The sequence below is a fragment of the Olea europaea genome, chromosome 16 (assembly GCF_002742605.1).
Source record: "Olea europaea var. sylvestris chromosome 16, O_europaea_v1, whole genome shotgun sequence".
Taxonomy (NCBI): domain Eukaryota; kingdom Viridiplantae; phylum Streptophyta; class Magnoliopsida; order Lamiales; family Oleaceae; genus Olea; species Olea europaea.
Window position 1 is genome coordinate 13,941,462 of NC_036252.1, and position 16,509 is coordinate 13,957,970.

At 34.4% G+C, this 16,509-nt stretch overlaps 2 protein-coding genes across 2 annotated transcripts in view; both read left to right on the forward strand.

Annotated features, from left to right (window-relative positions):
* LOC111412658 (subtilisin-like protease SBT5.6) overlaps positions 1-1,465 on the forward strand; it is an 11,403-nt gene extending 9,938 nt beyond the window's left edge. Inside the window, exons 4-8 of the mRNA XM_023043586.1 lie at positions 10-107; positions 186-543; positions 638-851; positions 934-1,236; positions 1,380-1,465. Coding sequence (XP_022899354.1) covers positions 10-107; positions 186-543; positions 638-851; positions 934-1,236; positions 1,380-1,465 — 1,059 coding nt within the window. The remainder of the gene's footprint in view (positions 1-9; positions 108-185; positions 544-637; positions 852-933; positions 1,237-1,379) is intronic.
* Positions 1,466-10,851: 9,386 nt separating this feature from the next.
* LOC111412835 (subtilisin-like protease SBT5.6) lies at positions 10,852-14,579 on the forward strand. Its single transcript, XM_023043724.1, has 8 exons — positions 10,852-10,983; positions 11,066-11,258; positions 11,344-11,532; positions 12,144-12,255; positions 12,346-12,907; positions 13,002-13,099; positions 13,206-13,560; positions 13,662-14,579. The coding sequence occupies exons 1-8, from the start codon at positions 10,909-10,911 to the stop codon at positions 14,397-14,399; spliced, it is 2,322 nt and encodes a 773-aa protein (XP_022899492.1). The 5' UTR covers positions 10,852-10,908; the 3' UTR covers positions 14,400-14,579.
* Positions 14,580-16,509: the final 1,930 nt, after the last annotated feature.

The window sequence follows — 16,509 nt, forward strand, 5'->3', positions numbered from 1 at the left end:
TATTCTCAGGGACAATCAGTGACTCCATATAAGCTGGAAAAAAAGATGTACCCACTAGTTTATGCAGCACAGATAGTAAATCCTGATGTGTCAAAAGATATCTCAGGGTTCGTTTTCCCTCTATCTCCGTCTGTCTTTCTCTTTATTTGTGTGTGTAATGAATTTTGAACATTGATAATGTGCAGGCAATGTTTACCTGGCTCACTTTCGCCCAAGGCAGCAAAGGGGAAGATTGTATTATGTTTAAGAGGAAATGGAACAAGAGAGGGAAAAGGTTGGGAAGTGAAAAGGGCTGGAGGGATTGGTTTCATCCTGGGAAATAGTAAAGCAAATGGAGCTGAAATAGTAGCTAGTGCTCATTTTCTTCCAGCCGCTGCTGTCAATTATGAGTATGCTCTCAAAATTCTCCACTACATCAATTCTACGAAAACACCAATGGCCTATATAGCACCTGCTACGACAGAGTTAGATAGTAAACCAGCACCATTCATGGCTTTCTTCACTAGTAGAGGTCCGAGCAGGATTTCACCCCACATTCTCAAGGTAAGCAGAGATACCAATTGATATCTAACTAGTGCAAAATAGGATCTTGATTGAGTAAAACGCACATAAATAACTTTGATGGCTTACCTGACAGCCGGATATTACGGCTCCAGGACTAAATATATTGGCTGCATGGAGTGAAGCCTCATCTCCAACGAAACTAAACCAAGATCATCGAGTGGTGAAATATAATATCCTATCAGGAACTTCTATGTCCTGCCCACATATAGGTGCAACATCGGCACTTCTGAAGGCCATACACCCAAGTTGGAGTAGTGCTGCTATAAGATCTGCTCTAATGACCTCAGGTATTTTGACGCCTTTTGTCCAACATTTTCTCGGACTTGTAGCATCTATTTTCCAATATTCTCGAACATTTTCTCCCTGCAGCGGAACTGATTAACAATCTTGGCAAGCCAATAACTGACGCATCCGGCAAGCCAGCAGATCCTTTCCAATACGGATCAGGTCATTTCAAGCCAATGAAAGCAGCGGATCCTGGACTCGTGTATGATGCTTCATACACCGACTATCTTCTTTTCCTCTGCAGCATTGGTGTTAAGAAACTTGATTCTTCCTTCAAATGTCCTATAAAGTCACCCTCTCCTAGTAATCTCAATTATCCGTCCCTCGCCATTCCCAAATTGGATCTGGAAAAACCTAGGGCTCAAATCATTGTACCCGTCTGTTCAAGTATAAGAGCCAAACCCTAACCCTCAATACACGAAAAGTAGCTACTTCAACATACCAAAATGACCCCACACACACATCAACAGTTTCCTTTACTACAAGAATCACAAAGACTCAACAATTTTACATTTAAAATTTGAAACCAGAAGTTCCAGAGAAGAGAATGAAGAACACAAAGGAAAACCAAACAACTCAGAGAGAATCCAAAGGGTTCTACCAAACTCAAGAATGAAAGATGTGTCTAGGGCACCTACTGGAGTCCCATTTATATCAAGAAGGCAGCACCGTTGATTTCAGGAGATCATCAATGGCCTGGAGCAGCTCACGTGGCACACATATTGGGCTCGAGTCAATGGGTCACTTGAGTTATTGGGCAATGGTTAATGGTATAGTATCAATGAGTCAAAACCAAATATTTCATCATCGCCACCTCTGATTATTTGGGCTGGGCTCCCTGGCATCACAACCCAAAAAATTTCCACCTTAATGCCAATGATCAATTTTATAGAACATGTCTAGATAATCCAAATTTCCATCCATAGGATCACCAGCATCAAGTAGCTTTCCAACAACCTGCAGAATCACAAATGTAACCAAGTATCAATGTTCAACATATGAAGACATGATTTAAACTTATTCAAAGGGATTACCTTGGTCCCCATATCTGCAGGATTAAACTGTGTGGGAATCTTTTGTAATGATATAGAATCCTTTTGAATTATATTTTTAATAAAGTATATTATAACATCTATATATTTTGTCCTTTCATGAAAAATTGGATTTTTACATAAATGTATTGCACTTTGGCCGTCAGAATAAACAAATACTGGATTAGAGAGTTCATGCAATTCACACAACAAACCTTTGAGCTACAAAGGCTCTTTTATAGCTTCAGTCACAACAATATATTCTACTTCTGTAGTGGATAGGGCAACAATAGACTGTAATTGGGACTTCCAACTTATACAAGTACCACATAGAGTAAACATAAAAGAAGTTGTTGATTTCCTATTGTCCATATACCTAGCATAATCAGAGTCAACAAAACCCTTTAAAACAACACCTTCTTTGCTGAATTTAAAATATAATCCCAAATCATATAACTCCTTTAAGTATCTTAATAACCACTTTAGAGCAGTCCAATATTCAGGGCTAGGATTGGCCATGAATCTACGTAATGTACTAATTGCATGTGCAATATCATGTCGAGTGCATATCATTGTGTATATTATAGACCCAGCTGCATTAGCATAAGACACTTTTTCCATTTGTTTAATATCATATTCATCAACTAGACACTGGTCCTTACCGAGTTTAAAGTGACGGCAATGGGTAAAAAAACAAATTCTGATTCATGTATGGAAAACTTAGATAACACCTTTTCTATGTAAGAAGCCTGAGATAGAAATAAAATCTGTTTTATCCTATTTCTTTTTATATCCATTCCAAAATTTCTTTTAGCATAACCTAAATCTTTCATCTCTAACTCAAAGCTCGAAGACATTTTGATATCTTTAATATCACTTATAGTTTTGCCAATCAACAACATATCATCAATATAGAGGAGCAAGTAAACAATCATAGATCCAGTTTCATTCCTTTTAAAATAAAGACAATGATCAAAAGGACTTCTTATGAAATTAAGTAATGATACAAAGTTATGAAATCTATTGTACCATTGTCTAGGTGATTGTTTAAGCTCATATAAAGACCTTTTTAGCAAACAAACATGTTCAAGTTCCTTAACATCAATAACTGTGGTTGATTCATATAAACTGATTATTCCAAATCTCCACGTAAGAAAGCTGTTTTTACATTTATTTGTTTCAATTCAAGGTCATATTGAGTAACTAGGGCAACCATGACTCTGATGGTGGTATATTTAACAACCGCTAAGAAAATTTCAATGTAATTAATACCAGGTTTTTTAGTAAACCCCTTTGTCACAAGTCTAACTTTAAACCTAACTCGCCAATTCTCTATATTTCCTTCCTTTATGCTATATATCCATTTATAGTCTACTATGGACTTATTCTTAGGTTTAGGGACTAGGATCCAGGTTTTATTCTTTAACAGGGAGTCCATCTCTTCCCCCATAGCTTGTTGCCAATTCTTTGATAGGTGGTAGCTCACGGCCTCCTTATAGGATTTAGGTCCGTAAAGGACAAATTCTGGTAAGACAAAACAGCTAAGAATAGATAGTATTTCATTCTAGCAGGTTCTCTTATTTCTCTTCTAACTCTATTCCTAGTTAACTAATAATCTTCTAATGGGTTATCATTACTCCACCTTCTTGGATATTTTCCTTAATATCCTCATGAGGATCAGGAACATTCTCGGTTTCCTCATCAACCTGCTCAAGGCCTTTATGTTCATGTGGAGTCAAAGGCTCCATTTGCAGCCTAGTAACATCACATTGATATTTCTCACTCATACATGGCATGTCACTCTCATTAAAAGTCACATTTTTGCTAGTGATCATTTTAAAATCTTTAAAATGTCTAGCCCATCATCAATAAACTTTCCCACCTTCAATATATCCCATAAATACACAGTTTTGGGAACTTGGTTTCAGCTTGCCTACATTTTGATGAGAGTAGGCAGCGCTAAAGGTGAATCTAGGAGTTTGAGCCAGCATAGGCGGCAGTTGAGCTTTACCATTAGCCGCAATAAAATATTAAGAGTCCATTTAATATTCATTTTTTACAAAAAAAAAAAAATACATTTTCGGAGTAGTGATTTGATGGAGAATGCTTGGCTAATAATAAAGGAAATCTTTGAATTTGCATGTAATATTATTTTATTGAAAAATGTGCAGATGAAAAGAACAGAAAAATGTATTTTGACAAAAAAGGGAATTGAACAAGGCCTAAAGTTTAAATAAAATAATTATTTTGATCAAATTGAACATATACAATTCTGTTATAAGAATAAATAGGACTCATTAAATAACATTGTTGTCAAATTTTATATAATTCGAAGGAAGAGTGTGGATTCGAATCTTTACAATTGTTTTTGCATTAAAACAATTAAAACCTAACAAATATTATTTTGTTAAATTTAGTGACACAATTCAAGAAGTGTCGTAATAGTTAAGTTTACAACAACCCTTGCAAGCGGTCACAACAAATTCATTGGTAAGTGATTCGACCTTGAGACTTCAAATATGCACATGCAAGCTCTAATCAGCTAAGCTACAAGAGAAGTTTGAAAATGAATTGAGTTACAAGTAATATAATGTAAAAATTGAATCTATTGTCAATAAAAAAAAAAATCTCCAGCGTTTCCGACGAATCCAGCTAGAGAGGCCACCTTAACTCGCAACAGCCTAGATCCACCACTGGGTAGCACAACCAAAAATCCTGAGGTGGCTATAGTTCCTCAGGTGACTTGCCATCAATGGAACTAGAGGGTGTTCTATTAATCATATATACTATAGTCATAACAGCCTCCCCCTCACAACACTTTAGGAACTCAAGAACTAACCATCATGTACCTAACGTTATCTAAAATGATCTTGTTCATCCTCTCAACAATCCCATTCTGTTGAGGGGTATATGGCACAGTTTTATGCCTAAGTATCCCATTGATTTTGCAAAAATGATCAAAATCAGCATTGCAAAATTTTAACCAATTATCAATTCTCAAGGTTTTTATCTTTTTACCAGTTTGATTTTCAATCAGTATCTTCCAGCCTTTAAATTTTTCAAATGTCTCAGATTTTTGTTTCAATCTTATTACCCAAACCCTTATAGAAAAATCATCAATCAATGATAAGAAATACTTGTTTCCACCTTGACTGATGGTAGATGAGAGACCCCACAAGTCAAAATGAATATATTCCAACATAGATTTGGTTTCCAGTATTGAAATGGAGTTTATGCGGTTTTCGTAAAGTGTAATACTCACAAAAAGGAATTTTAGAAATAACCCTCGTTTGGCCCCCATTAAATCTCATCAAATTAATTTAAATTTTTCTCTCTCCTATTTTCAACCACACAATCTTCAATAAATAATATTACACGTAAATTGAAAATTTTCATTATTTTACAAGAATCCTTTAAAAAAAAAAACTATTCTCCCCATTATAATAAAAAATAATAGAGGCCAAACGGGTGCATAATATCCTTTTTAAACGCATCTTTTTTGTTCAAAATATGCAGGCCCTTCTCACTAACATGTTCTAACCTGTTTTGCCATTTTAAGATGGCATCAATCTTTGCATTGGAAGACTCAACAGCATAACTTGTAACAACTTCAGCTCTAATGACATAGACACATTTCTCTTAGTACCCTTGAAAATGACAAGGGTCCCTTTGATAGCTTTTAGCATGCCATTTCCAAGCCTGGTTTGGAGGCCTATGTCATCTAGGCCACCCATTTAAATCAAATTTATGTTTAAATCAGGAACATATCTTACTCTTTCTAGAGCAAGAACGAACACAGGGGTGGGCATGGGGGTCATGTGCCCCCAACTTCGGTGTTTTTTTTTTTTTTTTTCAAATTTTTATGTTTTTGTCTCAATTTTAGAACTTATTATGAGATATCAAATGAAACTGAAATTTTGCACTTTTAATATCATTTCGAAGTGTTCACTACTTAGTTTTCTACATTGTTAATGGTGCTTGAAACGGTCAACCATAGCGAATGTTATAGCTTGTCAAAGTAGGTCATTCCAAACTATTATTTTAAGAATTTTGAGAACATGCAAACTTTAAAAAATTTTCGACGATCATATGCTAGTTGAATTCACAAAGTGTCTATGTCATCTTGAAACTCATTTCGAGAACTACATCGTAAGTATACTGAATGATCCAAATAGATATCGAAAATAGTTAAAAATATATCAAATGTGCTTATTAAAATGAGACGTAAAACTTGTATTTTCTTTAAAAAATTTAAATTATTATTATTTTTGGTGATACAAATTTTCAATATAATTTATATCATTTTATTAAAAAATTTTATATGGGATATAACATTAATTTTTTTTGAAATTTTACAATCAAATAAGTCATACCCATGTAAAATTACATGGGCTATATTTCTTTGGATATAAATTTTTCAATGAAAAATTCTTCACAACTTTTTTGTAAATTTGATTGTATCCCCCTACTTCAATATCTGCATCCGTCCCTGTTCTAGAGTAAAGATATATCCATTTTCATACTGTAAAGTTACATTGCCAATCCCCACAACCCTGCAAGCAACATTATTTCTCATCACAAACTCATCACCATTTATATCTTTAGAGGTCATGTGAAAATTGCACGCTAAGTGCATAATCCACTCTTAATTCTGATCATTATTCTCTGAAAAATCTATAATGTTCAAGTTTGGAGTGGAATTTGTGACTACATAAACATCAACGGTTTTTTCTTCCATTAGCTCTACTATATTTTCCTCATCTACACTCTTCTCTCTCTGTTCACCATTTTTCCTCACACAATTTTTTATATAATGTCCAGTTTTGCCACACCCATAGCATCTCCTATTTTCAGTTCTAGACTTTGTCCTATGTCTACCTTTACTCTTCCTTTTTGGGTTATTATTATTAGCTTGATAACCTTGATTACACTGACTTCTCTAGCAAATAGGCTTTCAGAGTCTCTATTATGTTTTTCAGCTTTGAGTTCCATTTCTTTGTTTCTTAAGGAATTGACAACACATCTAGTGTCAAGGTATCTCTACCATATTTAATAGCACTCTTAAATTCTTTATACATTTCAAGTATAGCATTAAGAAGAATGACAGCTTGGTATTCCTCAGACACATTCTCACCAGCATTAGTTATGTCTTGCACCAATTTATTAAAGATATCAAGATTGTCTTCTAAAGCTCTAGTGGTAAAACTAAAAAACTTCTCCAACGGGAACAATTTATTAGGCAATGATTTCACTAGGTAAAGTTTTTCTAACTTTTCCTATAAAGCCTTAGAATCATCTTGTTCTCCCACCTTTCTTAATACTTGATCAAATAGATGAAAATTATTGAGGAATAAGCAAGTTCATCAGCTTCAGCAATTTGGTCAGCAAACATTGTAATAGGGAATTTTTGTGTTATTGCTTTCGAAACTTTATGTTGAACAAGGACTCCCTTCATTTTTTGTTGCCAAATATAAAAACCCCCAAGCTTAAAAGTAGAAGTTAACATTGGAAGTTTTTAATCAACACAAGAAAATGGTTTTGAAGTTCAATGTTCAATATAAAATTGGATATCCCCACACAAAGAAATGGTTCAAACAGTATAAAAGAAGGTTCAAACAGTATAAAAGAAATTACACCAATATACACAGAGATGATTAATTTCAAGAAACAACAAAGAAAGAAAGAGCACTAAGTACTGCAAATAATGACAAGAAAAGAATAGGTAATATAATGATCTCCTAGTAATAAATCCTAGAATTCACCAGGATTCCGTGAAGATCAAGTCTCCAGGTCAAGGCACAATTTGGAAGACTAAAACTAGAAGAAAGAACTAAGAAACTAGAGTGATGAATATTAACTGAATACTTAAACATCAATATAAACGTGAATATCCTAACATATATTGGTATAACAATGCAACAAGTGTCAATATAATGAGGATATTCACAAATAAGATTCAGGTTATAACAATCATTGGACAATATGTTAAAGAATTGAAAAATAGTAATGTAACGAAGTAACCAGAGAAGCGATCCTTGATTTTAACTAATAATCCACATGAAGTTCTGACAATACCAACAGATCTGCCCAAGAACTTCCAGGACTCAACCCTGTAAATCACTAAGAAGACAGTGTTAGTTCGATTTCACGTAAAACACGAAGTATTAACTATGACATTGTATCTATTGTTTAATGGATCTAGGGTTCCAAAACAAAAAAAGGAAAAAAGAATCCAGGACTTCTCAGATCTGGTTGTGAAAATTGATTTTTCACAAACAAACCATAACTCAAGGAACACGAACAACCACCAAGTGGCTCTGATACTGATGTTAGTTCAAGAAAACAAATAACCAAGAACAACAAAAATATAAAGTTCTTTTTCAGATTCACAACCCAGAATCGATCATTTACATCAAGGATTTTGGAAAAACTTAGGGCTGAGATCATTGTACCGTTTGTTCAAGTATAAGACCCAAACCTTAACCCTTAATACACGAATAACAGCTACTTCAACAGATGAAAATAACACCACATAGACGTCAACGATTTCCTTCACTATATCGATCACAAATACTAAACAATTTTACACCTAAAATCTGAAACTAGAAGTTCCAAAAAAGAGAATGAAGAACACGAAGGAAAATCAAACGACTTAGAGAGAATCCAAAGGGTTCTACCAAACTCAAGAATGAAAGACGCATCTAGGGCACCTACTGGAGTCCCATTTATATCAAGAGGGTAGTACCATTAATTTCAGGAGATGATCAATGGTCTTGAGCAGCACACATGGCACGCGTATTGGGCTCGGGTCAATAGGTCACTTGAGTAATTGGATAATGGTTAATGGTGTAGTATCGATGGATCGAGCCCAAATCACCCTAATGGACCCGAAACGTGACATGCGCCGATGATAGATGCTGACTAGATGTCAAATCTATCACTAAAACTGACTATGAGTTATTTCAAAAATGCAACAAAATCAAATGTTTATAAAGACATAGTGCGATGGGCCCAAAATTTACTTCGTGGTTTATCAAATTGACTCATATAATTCAATATGTCGTGTGGCTCTAACTTTAAAATCACCAGACTCCTCAAGCTATCATGGACCAATATTACCTGGAAGAATAATTTTAGAAAAATATGAGTTGACAGTTCAGTGAGTGGAATAGTTCAAAAATAATCATACTTTCTCCTTTAAACATTTTTATCAAACATCAAGTTCATATCATTTAATATTTCACATGATAGCTTCATATAATTATAAACAAAAAGTAAGACATTCTCATAATACTGTAAATATCGTCTCTTAATCACGATATAGTCATCAACTAATGTCTATTTCACCATCTCATCACATCACATGTGATCCACAAAAAATGTATCCTCTAACTAAAATTTGAAATCCATCCATCGGGCCAAGCACTTTGGCCATGAGCCTTTGGTCCCCTCCGTGAACGAAAGCGGGTTTCAAAGACCTCTAACAATCAATTTTAGAATACGGTCAAGCCCCTTCAGTGAACTATATATACATAGTCACAACCCCTTCATCCCCAGTCGACCCCTCAGTGTAGTATAGAACGCGGACAATGGNATTCAAGTTTAATAGTAGAAATCACTTATTTTTAAATCACCTTGTCGAAATTTCCTTTTTTCCCTCTTTCTTTCCTCTTTTCTCTTTCTTTTCTTTCTCCTTTTTCTTCCTCTCTCTCGTTTGTTTTCCTTGCTTCTGCCCTTTCCAGCTCTCTCTCTCTCTCTCTCTCTCTCTCTCTCTCTCTCTCTTATATCATAGGAGAAATGGATATTAGTTAACATCCCACCCGTCCAGCTCTCTTTCACTTGTGTGTATGTATCATAAGTAAAAAAATAATATATCAGTTAATAACTTGCCATTGGTACTCCTCTAACCCATTTTTACAATGGAAGTCCCTCTTCTTCAATTAGATATAATATTTAGTTAGTCAACTTCCATTAATAGAAAAGTAAATCCTCAAAATTAAATTTTATCCATCTTAAACCTTTAAAAGTTGTCAATTTGTAAAATAAACTCCCAAAAATAATTTTGTCGATTCAAGTCACACTAAAATGATTTACTTCATTAAAGTCCTTATATGACTTTGACTTTGAATAAATAGTATTCACCTTTGATTAATACGAAATGGGATGTAATAGCTTTTCGGCATCACAGCCCAAACATTGTGCAATTGCAAAAAGATCGTTGCTATAAAATTGGAATTTACATCATAAAATGTTGGGTTCGCATGCATGCTTGTGTTAATTTACAAGGATTGTAATTCTACAATTCTAATTACACGTGTTTGACATGTTAAATGAAATAAAGGGACGCATAAATGTTTATTCTTGTCCTAATCAACCAGCCTTCGATCGATGTGCTGATACTTTTCTAGCCTTGGCTCGAAAAATAAAATCAAAGTGAAGTAGTAACTAAATGACTTTTACCCTGATCAAAATTCATCTTGATCATTACCCCGTATTTTTTAAACCAAATATGAATTTCTGCAATCAAGAGTCTGAAAGTAGGATTAAAAACAATGCATTAATTAATCTAGAAACATATTCTATGTATAGAATCCCTTTTCTAATTCAAGACTTGACACTCAAATTGAAAATCACAATTGGAAACTTCTTTCATTAATTTATTTTCAAATTGCGAACTTTCCAAACTGACTTGTTCAGAATATTTGTTTAAAATTACTTGCAGTACAGAGTAATCTTTGACCAGCAGCGGTAGATACATACCAAATGAATTATTCAAACAAATTCTAGACTCTTTCCCAGAAAATTCAAATAAACTATGACTTTTCAACAGCTTAATGCTTGGAATTTGTCTGGTTTTAATTTAAAAAGGCCATCCATGATTAGTGATTTCTTCAAATTCTGAAAATTTCTCCTAGAATCACTCTCTTTATATTTTTATAACAAACTTCATACTGGGACTACTATAAATTAGCCCAAATCATATTCATTAATCTCAAGTTTTGCTAGACAATAAACTTGTCCTAGAATTATGAAGGTCCCCGTCAGTACATTATTAATAGTTCTGATTATTCTTCGTGTCTCGGTTTCGTTTGCAAAGCGCCAGGTTTTGTGTCATTAAATTGTTTGCTAAATCTTCGCTTTCATTTGAATGTGGTTTTGATATGAATAACTCCCCGATGCCACAGGTATACATAGTTTACATGGGAGAACACGAAGAAAAGAGAACGTTACTCCAGACTGAAGACAAGCATGTCTCGTACCTAACATCTGTAAAAAGTTCAACAGAAGACGCAAAAGCTTCACTGGTGTACAGTTATAAGAATGTTATCAATGGTTTCTCAGCATTTCTCACAGGAGAAGAAGCTCAAAAGCTATCTGGTAATTAATTTAAATGTATTATATCAAAATTAAAGTGTTGATTGTAGTTCGTTAATTTAAATTTTGGGCCTTTATCTCTCTACAGAAATGGACGGAGTGGTTTCAGTATTCAAAAGCCACCCCATGAAGTATAGGATTCAAACTACAAGATCATGGGATTTCACGAACCTGCTCAAAAGTGGATATTCAGGCAATATCGGCGGAATTGGAGATGAAGAAATACTGAAGAAAGCAAATTATGGAAAAGATATTATAGTCGGCGTCCTGGACACTGGTTAGTACAAGTCCCTGGAACCAGTTTTTTGATATTACTGTTCCTAGGCTGTCAAAATATGAATTAAATAAATTACTTCAATCATTAATCCTTAAATTACTGACTCAATGTCTCGGAATAATTACATTTTGTGTCCTAATTTGCTTTCATAGTATCAGAGCTAAGGAAATCTTGCAATTGTTTCCGTTCTTCAGTGAGTGGCCTTGTGCTGCTAGTCCGGACTAGTTCTTTGATTTCTTATTACGTATCAATTTTGAATATCTACCTCTAAATTGCTCCAGGAACCCTCTCCGTCCTTGAAAATTAAGTGTTAAATTGTACCCAAATACATTGTAGTTTGATTGCTTTTGAGGCTTGCATGTTTGAAAATATTGTGCTTAACCAGACAAGATCCTCCGACCCTAAGGGTATGTTTGGTATGCACCAGGGGATGTTACTAGACAGTACAACAAACAAAATTTTAGCTTTTTATTGTTCTTTAATACCATCAAAGACAATATATTCCACATTAGTGAACAAGTCATGAAACTACAAAGTTTTGATGGTTTTAGACAGAATTAACAACTTTATCAGTAAAAGTAAGATTCTAATAATGCAACTTCATTGAGCAGGAGTATGGCCAGAGTCAGAGAGTTTTAGTGATGACGGAATGGAACCCATTCCGAGTTCATGGAAAGGAATCTGCGAATCTGGAGTAGCTTTTAACTCATCTCACTGCAACAGGTAAATTAATTTTAATTTTCCATGACATATATTTTAATTACGATGAACAAAATATTATTAGCGTCTGATGTTAAAATCAATCTTCTGTAGAAAATTGATAGGAGCTCGCTACTATTTAAAAGGTTACGAGGCATATTACGGCCCATTGAATGAGACAATAAATTATCGATCTGCACGCGACAGAGAAGGACATGGGACCCACACGGCTTCGACCGTGGCAGGCCGTGAAGTGCACAACACCTCACTTCTTGGCGGCTTTGCCAGTGGCACAGCCAAAGGTGGTGCTCTTCTTGCGCGACTTGCAATTTACAAAGTATGTTGGACGATCCCCAGTCAGTCGAAGGTACTTGAGGGCACATGTTTTGACGAGGATATGCTGGCAGCCTTTGATGATGCCATTGCTGATGGTGTCCATGTAATAAGCATCTCGATCACGCCATATCAGAATATCGAATACACAAAAGATGGGATTGCTCTGGGAGCACTGCACGCAGCCAAGAAAAATATTGTAGTGGTGGCGAGTGCTGGAAATTGGGGCCCGGCCCCATCAACCGTAATAAATGTGGCGCCCTGGATACTTACGGTGGGGGCCAGTAGCATTGATCGGATTTTCAACTCGCCTGTTCTGCTGGGGAATGGAATGAAAATTGAAGTAAATTCTCTTTCATTATACTCTTGATTTCAGGTCCTTCAAATTTCATTGGTTTTGAGAAATTTAAATCTATTGACATGGTTATATGATCCAGGGTCAAACTGTAACGCCATACAAGTTAAACACTGTGCGCCCTTTAGTTTATGCTGGAGATGCAGAAGCCCCTGGAACAACAACTAATGGTACCACCGGGTAATTATAATAATTTATAAGGAGCACATTCGATTCATGGTACTCCACCTTACCAAACAAGTCATCTGGAAAATTTCTTGACCCTTTTGCACCTGATCTTTTCCAGGTTATGCCTTTCTGGAACTCTTTCACAAGAAATTGTGCAGGGAAAAATAGTTTTGTGCTTGAGGGGAAATTCAACTAATGTAGAAAAAGGTATGGAGGTGAAAAGAGCAGGCGGCGCAGGGTTCATTTTGCAGAATCCTGTGGATGGAATTGGAGTATCAGTTGATGCTCATGTACTTCCTGGAACTGCCATATTTTCAAATGATTCAGCCACTATTCTCAATTACATAAGAACCAACAAAAATCCAACCGCAAGAATAGTTCTAGCGAGAACTGTTTTGGGTAGTAAACAGTCACCATTCATGGCCGCCTTCTCCTCTACAGGTCCAAATAGCCTTGAACCCAACATTCTAAAGGTATTTAGTACTCTTTTATTCGCTTCATCTAAAAATTTAAGTTGTTAGTGTTAAATTGTTTTCTACACGTACAATGATTGATGGCTGCTACTGATTTACAGCCCGATATAACCGCGCCAGGGCTAAATATCTTGGCAGCATGGAGCGAGGCAAGCTCTCCCACAAGACTATTCTCAGATAACCGGGTGGTGAAATACAACGTTCTCTCAGGGACTTCCATGTCTTGCCCTCACGTAGCGGCAGCAGCCGCCCTGATCAAGGCAGCGCATCCAGATTGGAGCAGCGCCGCCATAAGATCAGCCCTGATGACCACCAGCACTCAAACCAACAACGTCGGCACCCCGATAACCGACGCCAATGAAAATCCAGCAACTCCCTTCCATTATGGCTCGGGGCACTTCCAACCCGCAAAAGCAATAGATCCAGGCCTGGTTTACGACTCAAATTACACTGACTATCTTCTTTTTCTTTGCAACTATAACAACACTGTAAAAAATGTGGATCCATCATTTACTTGTCCAAAGAAATTTACGTCGCCAAGTAATCTGAACTATCCAACAGTTACAGCCTCCTTCATCAACGGCGAGGTTTTGGTGTACAGAACGGTGACCAATGTCGGTGCCGAAGGAAGTGTATATAATCTGAGTATCGAAACCCCAGTTGGGTATTCAGTAAAAATTTCTCCAACCACATTGAATTTTGTGCGTCCAGGGGAAAGGAAGACCTTCACCATTACAATTAAACCAGAAAATGGGGTTACAAAAGATGATTATGCATTTGGTTCGTACACATGGAGTGATCGAATTCACAGTGTAAGAAGTCCGATTGTTGTTCGTTAGATGAATATTTTCCAGGGGAAAGGAGAAGATAATTTTATTTTTTTTATATATTTCCTCTTTTTTTTTCTTTTTCTTTTTTTGGGAGGAAATAAATTGTAAAAGGAGTTTGGGCATTCTTTTTGGTATAAACGGGATTAGGCTTGTCATTTTTTTGTATCCAAATTAAGGGATTATTTGACAAAATTTATGATAAAAGTTTTAGCAAATTTTGATTAAAATTGATGAAATATATGACTGAAAAATTGATAAAAATTGTGCAATTAAAATTAAAGTTTGATCAATTGAAAATTTGATATATATAATTTTAAAATCAAAATGAAAAAAGGTAGTGGTAATACTATTTTGAAGAGTGTTAATTATTTATGAGAACATTTTTAAATTTAAAGAGTAAACACTTCAATAATTTTTTTCTATTTTGACTATAGATTTTATTTTGCTCAAGAAAAATTAAGGGATTATTTGACAAAATTTATGATAAAAGTTTTAGCAAATTTTGATTAAAATTGATGAAATATATGACTGAAAAATTGATAAAAATTGTGCAATTAAAATTAAAGTTTGATCAATTGAAAATTTGATATATATAATTTTAAAATCAAAATGAAAAAAGGTAGTGGTAATACTATTTTGAAGAGTGTTAATTATTTATGAGAACATTTTTAAATTTAAAGAGTAAACACTTCAATAATTTTTTTCTATTTTGACTATAGATTTTATTTTGCTCAAGAAACATTCATTGACTTGTTCTCATATTAATTTAACATATTATAATAAAAATATGATTTGAAAATTTTAAGAAGTGAATATTGAAATTGGTAGCATATTTAATGCAATTATTATAAATTAAGAATAAATAATGTATTTGGCTCTTTTAATTTGGAGAATCAAACACTCTCAATTTTAAAAAGTTGAAATAGAGATGGTCTTTGAATTTGTTTTTAAGTATTATCTTTCTAAAGTAGAGAGTAGCATGCGTTTAGAGAATTTCTTAGAAATACTCATATAAAGTAAGAACACACTAGAGAATCAAAATACTCTCTATTTTAAAATTTTTTTAAATAAAGAGTCTTTTAAAATTTATTTTTCAAGAATTGATTCTCCAAAGTAGAAAGTATTCTGTTTTTCGAGCATTTCTTGAAAAAAACCAACATTTCTACGAAACTATAGAGTATAGGGCACTCTCAAATGTCTTTCAATTTACAAAATCTACTATTATCTTGTACCAAATAGAATAATTTAATGTCTAATTTTAAGGAGCATTTACTTAACATACCTAAGATGTTCAAACTGAGTTGAATAATGCCTACTACATACATTTCTCGATTCCCAATTCCTATTATGGATTGTAACCAAGCAGATTTGAAATACAAACCCTCTAGTCAATCCTTAACAAGTTGGCTTAAAAACCCCTTATCTTACGTTTTAATAGCCTTTATTCCAAATAAAACAAAATAAAATAAAATAAAATAAAATAAAAGATTTTTAATATTACCAAAATATAATGACTATCTAATCCTTCATCCCGTTTGAATCTACAAATATAAGCCTCTTTATAGAATTTCTTAGCTTCAATTATCATATTAATACTTGATGTACGTGTGAATTGGTCAAAGGTGTCACATGGTAAAGGATTGAGAATAATTAATTTATTTTCTCCCAGAAAGTTATAATATAGATTGTAAAATTATCAATTTTGAGTCACGGTATCAATGAATTTTCCTACTCGTTGCATAACAAGATTGTTAACTGTGGATTTAAGGTCAATTTATTGAAAATATACTAACAGTGTCCAATATGCAGGTATAGTTGCAAACTTCCTACCAATAATATATTGTGTGTATATCTTATATCTTAACTTGCCGATCCGCATATGTGGGGGCAAAATAAAATGCTCAATCAATTACTAACTAGTCATTTTGGTGCTATTTGTTTCAATATTTCTCTTGATATTAAATCTCTTTCTATTATTGGAACAAAATCTATATCGGATTTCAATGGGCTTGAAACAACCCTTTCCTCACTGTAATCAGGCCTACACATCGTAAACGTTACCGCTCACACATTCTGACACGACCCGTCCCGAATCACCCTAGTGGACTCGAAACGTGAC

Excerpts from the sequence above, each read along its gene's own strand:
- LOC111412835 (XM_023043724.1), top strand. The coding sequence starts at position 10,909 with ATGAAGGTCCCCGTCAGTACATTATTAATAGTTCTGATTATTCTTCGT. Across the intron at positions 11,259-11,343 it reads AGAAGCTCAAAAGCTATCTG|AAATGGACGGAGTGGTTTCA; the intron begins GTAATTAATTTA and ends ATCTCTCTACAG. Across the intron at positions 11,533-12,143 it reads AGTCGGCGTCCTGGACACTG|GAGTATGGCCAGAGTCAGAG; the intron begins GTTAGTACAAGT and ends TTCATTGAGCAG.